Source organism: Procambarus clarkii, chromosome 56 (assembly GCF_040958095.1).
Source record: "Procambarus clarkii isolate CNS0578487 chromosome 56, FALCON_Pclarkii_2.0, whole genome shotgun sequence".
NCBI lineage: Eukaryota > Metazoa > Arthropoda > Malacostraca > Decapoda > Cambaridae > Procambarus > Procambarus clarkii.
In genome coordinates this window covers 656,013-662,134 of record NC_091205.1, presented here as the reverse complement: position 1 = coordinate 662,134, position 6,122 = coordinate 656,013, and the positions used below count along the sequence as shown (strand labels likewise).

Sequence of the window (6,122 nt, the reverse complement as noted above, 5' to 3'; positions counted from 1 at the left end):
ACGGGGCGGGCATACAACAGTTAAGTGAACAAGTTGTGTTCCCACTCCTTCTCGAACAGAGGCCGGTTGGGATTGACTGGGATACTCTCCTGGTGTACTGTGGCGCCGCGAGGATTGAGTGAAGACCCGCAGGGCTACGGTGAGTGACCTAGAGTATACTGTTACTCGCCCCTTTCCCCTCTCATTGGAGGTGAACCCCGACAATATATATATATATATATATATATATATATATATATATATATATATATATATATATATATATATATATATAGATATATATATATATATATATATATATATATATATATATATATATATATATATATATATATATATATATATATATATATATATATTCTGAAAAAACCACAGAGAAATAGGAAGGAGAATGTTAAACTTTTCGTCTTATCAGAGCGTCTCTCAGCAACAGACTGAATATATATCTATACATATACTTAGATCTATATATATATAAGGGAAAATGAACCGAAATTGAAACATTTAATTACATAAACGTTTTCGTGGGACTCAACACACCTTCAGATGTATGAACAATACAGTAGAGTGGAGTGAGGTACAGGCAGGAAGAGGAAGGTGCCATGTGAGGTGGAGAAAACAATGTCTTTAAGACAATGGTTCAAGAAACACAAGAACCTCACACAGTCGTCCCTGAGACTCGTGTACCTTACACAGTCGTCCCTGAGACTCCTGTACCTCGCACAGTCGTCCCTGACACTCTTGTACCTCACACAATCGTCCCTGAGACTCCTGTACCTCGCACAGTCGTCGTCCCCGAGACTCCTGTACCTCACACAGTCGCCCCCGAGACTCCTGTACCTCACACAGTCGTCCTCGAGACTCCTGTTCCTCACACAGTCGTCCCCGAGACTCCTGTACCTCACACAGTCGTCCCCGAGACTCCTGTACCTCACACAGTCGTCCTCGAGACTCCTGTACCTCACACATTCATCCCTTAGACTCCTGTAGCTCTCACAGTCCTGTAGAAGTGCCCTGTCTCTTTTCCATCGTTGACAATATGCCCATTCTCTCGCCTTTGTAAATGCCAAATGTTTAGCTGCATCATGTTTAACATATGCTAAGAGCTCCTATACTCTTGAGAGTCCTGGATCCCTTGAGAACCTTGAACCCCTTGACTCCTTCACTCCTTGATAATTCATGACCTTCTGAGAGGCATTGACCCCTTGAGAGTCCTTGATTTTTGAGTCCTTTACCCCTTAAGAGTTCTTGACACCAACTAGAGTCCTGAACCCCTTGATAGTCTATTGTCCCTTAACAGTCCTTGGCCTTTTGAGAGTACGTGACCTGGTGAGAGTCCTTGACCCCTAATAATCTGATACTCTTGAAATTCCTTGACTCTGAGACTCTTTGCCTCCTTGGACATAGTCCAAGAGTCTCTCACTTGTATTCTCATCCTTTTTATATTTCGGTTTCCTTCTATTCCTCTAATATAGCCCTTATCTCCCATTCATTATGATTATATCTATTTCTTTGTTCCCATTTTCTGTTGGTGTATATTAGGGCAGATGAAGAATATATATGAGAGTCACTATACATTTAGGAATACTTATAGAAAAATTTCTTATATATGAACATTATTCTCATCGATACGGTTCATATGACCTCACCAGCAAATATAGTTTCACGATTACTGTCGAATATTTGGGGACACTGGGAAGACAATTATTTTCTCACATATATATGTGAGAAAGCTGAATGAACGCGCAAGCCATTGATCACTAGGAACTCTTTGAATCGGCCAGATTCGAACCCATGCCGTCCAGGATCACCCCTAAACGTACACAATACCGTGATCACCACACCATTGATCGTGTATATATATATATATATATATATATATATATATATATATATATATATATATATATATATATATATATATATATATATATATATATATAAATATATATATATATATATATATATATATATATATATAAATATATATATATATATATATATATATATAAATATATATATATATATATATATATATATATATATATATATATATATATAAATATATATATATATATATATATATATATATATATATATATATATATAAATATATATATATATATATATAAATATATATATATATATATATATATATATATATATTTATATATATATATATATATATATATATATATATATATATATATATATATATATATATATTTATATATATATATATATATATATATATATATATATATATATATATATTTATATATATATATATATATATATATATATGTCGTACCTAGTAGCCAGAACTCACTTCTCAGCCTACTATGCATGGCCCGATTTGCCTAATAAGCCTAGTTTTCATGAATTAATGTTTTTTCGACAACCTAACCTACCTAACCTAACCTAACCTAACGTTTTCGGCTACCTAACCTAACCTAACCTATAAAGATAGGTTAGGTTAGGTTAGGTAGGGTTGGTTAGGTTCGGTCATATATCTACGTTAATTTTAACTCCAATAAAAAAAAATTGACCTCATGTATAATGAAATGGGTAGCTTTATCATTTCATAAGAAAAAAATTAGAGAAAATATATTAATTCAGTAAAACTTGGCTTATTAGGCAAATCGGGCCTCGCATAGTAGGCTGAGAAGTGAGTTCTGGCTACTAGGTACGACATATATATATATATATATATATATATATATATATATATATATATATATATATATATATATATGTCGTACCTAGTAGCCAGAACGCACTTCTCAGCCTACTATGCAAGGCCCGATTTGCCTAATAAGCCAAGTTTTCATGAATTAATTGTTTTTCGACAACCTAACCTACCTAACCTAACCTAACCTAACTTTTTCGGCTACCTAACCTAACCTAACCTATAAAGATAGGTTAGGTTAGGTTAGGTAGGGTTGGTTAGGTTCGGTCATATATCTACGTTAATTTTAACTCCAATAATAAAAAATTGACCTCATACATAATGTAATGGGTAGCTTTATCATTTCGTAAGAAAAAAAATTGAGAAAATATATTAATTCAGGAAAACTTGGCTTATTAAGCAAATCGGGCCCTGCATAGTAGGCTGAAAAGAACGTTCTGGCTACTAGGTACGACATATATATATATGTCGTACCTAGTAGCCAGAACTCACTTCTCAGCCTACTATGCAAGGCCCGATTTGCCTAATAAGCCAAGTTTTACTGAATTAATATATTTTCTCTAATTTTTTTCTTATGAAATGATAAAGCTACCCATTTCATTATGTATGAGGTCATTTTTTTTTATTGGAGTTAAAATTAACGTAGATATATGACCGAACCTAACCAACCCTACCTAACCTAACCTAACCTATCTTTATAGGTTAGGTTAGGTTAGGTAGCCGAAAACGTTAGGTTAGGTTAGGTTAGGTAGGTTAGGTAGTCGAAAAACAATTAATTCATGAAAACTTGGCTTATTAGGCAAATCGGGCCTTGCATAGTAGGCATAGAAGTGAGTTCTGGCTACTAGGTACGACATATATATATATATATATATATATATATATATATATATATATTTATATATATATATATATATATATATATATATATTTATATATATATATATATATATATATATATGTCGTACCTAATAGCCAGAACTCACTTTTCAGCCTACTATTCAAGGCCCGATTTGCCTAATAAGCCAAGTTTTCCTGAATTAATATATTTACTATAATTTTTTTCTTATGAAATGATAAAGCAACCCTTTTCTCTATGTATGAGGTCAATTTTTTTTTATTGGAGTTAAAATTAACGTAGATATATGACCGAACCTAACCAACCCTACCTAACCTAACCTAACCTATATTTATAGGTAAGGTTAGGTTAGGTAGCCAAAAAAAGCTAGGTTAGGTTAGGTTAGGTAGGTTAGGTAGACGAAAAAACATTAATTCATGAAAACTTGGCTTATTAGGCAAATCGGGCCTTGAATAGTAGGCTGAGAAGTGCGTTCTGGCTATTAGGTACGACATATATATATATATATATATATTTATATATATATATATATATATATATATATATATATATATATATTTATATATATATATATATATATATATATATATATATATTTATATATATATATATATATATATATATATATATATATATATATATATATATATATATATATATATATATATATATGTCGTACCTAGTAGCCAGAACGCACTTCTCAGCCTACTATGCAAGGCCCGATTTGCCTATTAAGCCAAGTTTTCATGAAATAATTGTTTTTCGACTACCTAACCTACCTAACCTAACCTAACCTAACTTTTTAGGCTACCTAACCTAACCTAACCAATAAAGATAGGTTAGGTTAGGTTAGGTAGGGTTGGTTAGGTTCAGTCATATATCAACGTTAATTTTAACTGCAATAAAAAAAAAATTTACCTCATACATAATGAAATGGGTAGCTTTATCATTTCATAAAAAAAAATTAGAGAAAATATATTAATTCATGAAAACTTGGCTTATTAGGCAAATCGGGCCTTGCATAGTAGGCTGAGAAGTGCGTTCTGGCTACTAGGTACGACATATATATATATGTATATATATATATATATATATATATATATATATATATATATATATATATATATATATATATATATATATATATATATATATATATATATATATTGGTAGCAGTCTTTCCTGTAGACATATATTATTAAATATGACCGAAAAAGTAAGATTAATAATTCTAACACGAATTTTCTCAATCTTTCGTACATTACGCTTCACTGTTGGAGGTAAATCAAAAATTAATTCTCCAAAATTCATTTTTTATTTCTAGTCTGACGCGACACGGGCGCGTTTCGTAAAACTTATTACATTTTCAAAGACTTTAGTTCACAAATACACAACTGAATAGAACTTACGTATCTCCGAGTTTATATCTACATTTGAGTGAGGTGGGAGGGGTGATGTGGCATTAACACAAGACAGAACAAGAGGGGATAATAATAGGGTATTAAAAGTATCAACACAAACAATGGGTATTGAATAGAAGTGTTTGTAGAAAGCCTATTGGTCCATATTTCTTGATGCTTCTATATTGGAGCGGAGTCTTGAGGTGGGTAGAATATAGTTGTGCAATAATTGGCTGTTGATTGCTGGTGTTGACTTCTTGATGTGTAGTGCCTCACAAACGTCAAGCCGCCTGCTATCGCTGTATCTATCGCTGATTTCTGTGTTGTTTACTAGGATTTCTCTGGCGATGGTTTGGTTGTGGGAAGAGATTATATGTTCCTTAATTGAGCCCTGTTGCTTATGCATCGTTAAACGCCTAGAAAGAGATGTTGTTGTCTTGCCTATATACTGGGTTTTTTGGAGCTTACAGTCCCCAAGTGGGCATTTGAAGGCATAGACGACGTTAGTCTCTTTTAAAGCGTTCTGTTTTGTGTCTGGAGAGTTTCTCATGAGTAGGCTGGCCGTTTTTCTGGTTTTATAGTAAATCGTCAGTTGTATCCTCTGATTTTTGTCTGTAGGGATAACGTTTCTATTAACAATATCTTTCAGGACCCTTTCCTCCGTTTTATGAGCTGTGGAAAAGAAGTTCCTGTAAAATAGTCTAATAGGGGGTATAGGTGTTGTGTTAGTTGTCTCTTCAGAGGTTGCATGGCTTTTCACTTTCCTTCTTATGATGTCTTCGACGAAACCATTGGAGAAGCCGTTATTGACTAGGACCTGCCTTACCCTACAGAGTTCAGTTGTGTATTTGTGAACTAAAGTCTTTGAAAATGTAATAAGTTTTACGAAACGCGCCCGTGTCGCGTCAGACTAGAAATAAAAAATGAATTTTGGAGAATTAATTTTTGATTTACCTCCAACAGTGAAGCGTAATGTACGAAAGATTGAGAAAATTCGTGTTAGAATTATTAATCTCACTTTTTCGGTCATATTTAATAATATATATATATATATATATATATATATATATATATATATATATATATATATATATATATATATATGTGTGTATATCACGAAAATAAACACGTGATTAAGAATGTGACAATGTCAGACCACGGAGGAAAAATGAAA

At 32.4% G+C, this 6,122-nt stretch overlaps 1 protein-coding gene across 1 annotated transcript; it reads left to right on the top strand.

The window, feature by feature from the left end:
* Positions 1–635: 635 nt before the first annotated feature.
* On the top strand, positions 636–980 carry LOC138353040 (gamete and mating-type specific protein A-like). Its single transcript, XM_069305677.1, has one exon. The coding sequence runs from the start codon at positions 636–638 to the stop codon at positions 978–980; it is 345 nt and encodes a 114-aa protein (XP_069161778.1).
* The last annotated feature ends 5,142 nt before the right edge of the window (positions 981–6,122 follow it).

What these genes read in the sequence shown, in the direction of transcription:
- LOC138353040 (XM_069305677.1), top strand. Translation starts at nt 636, where the DNA reads ATGGTTCAAGAAACACAAGAACCTCACACAGTCGTCCCTGAGACTCGT.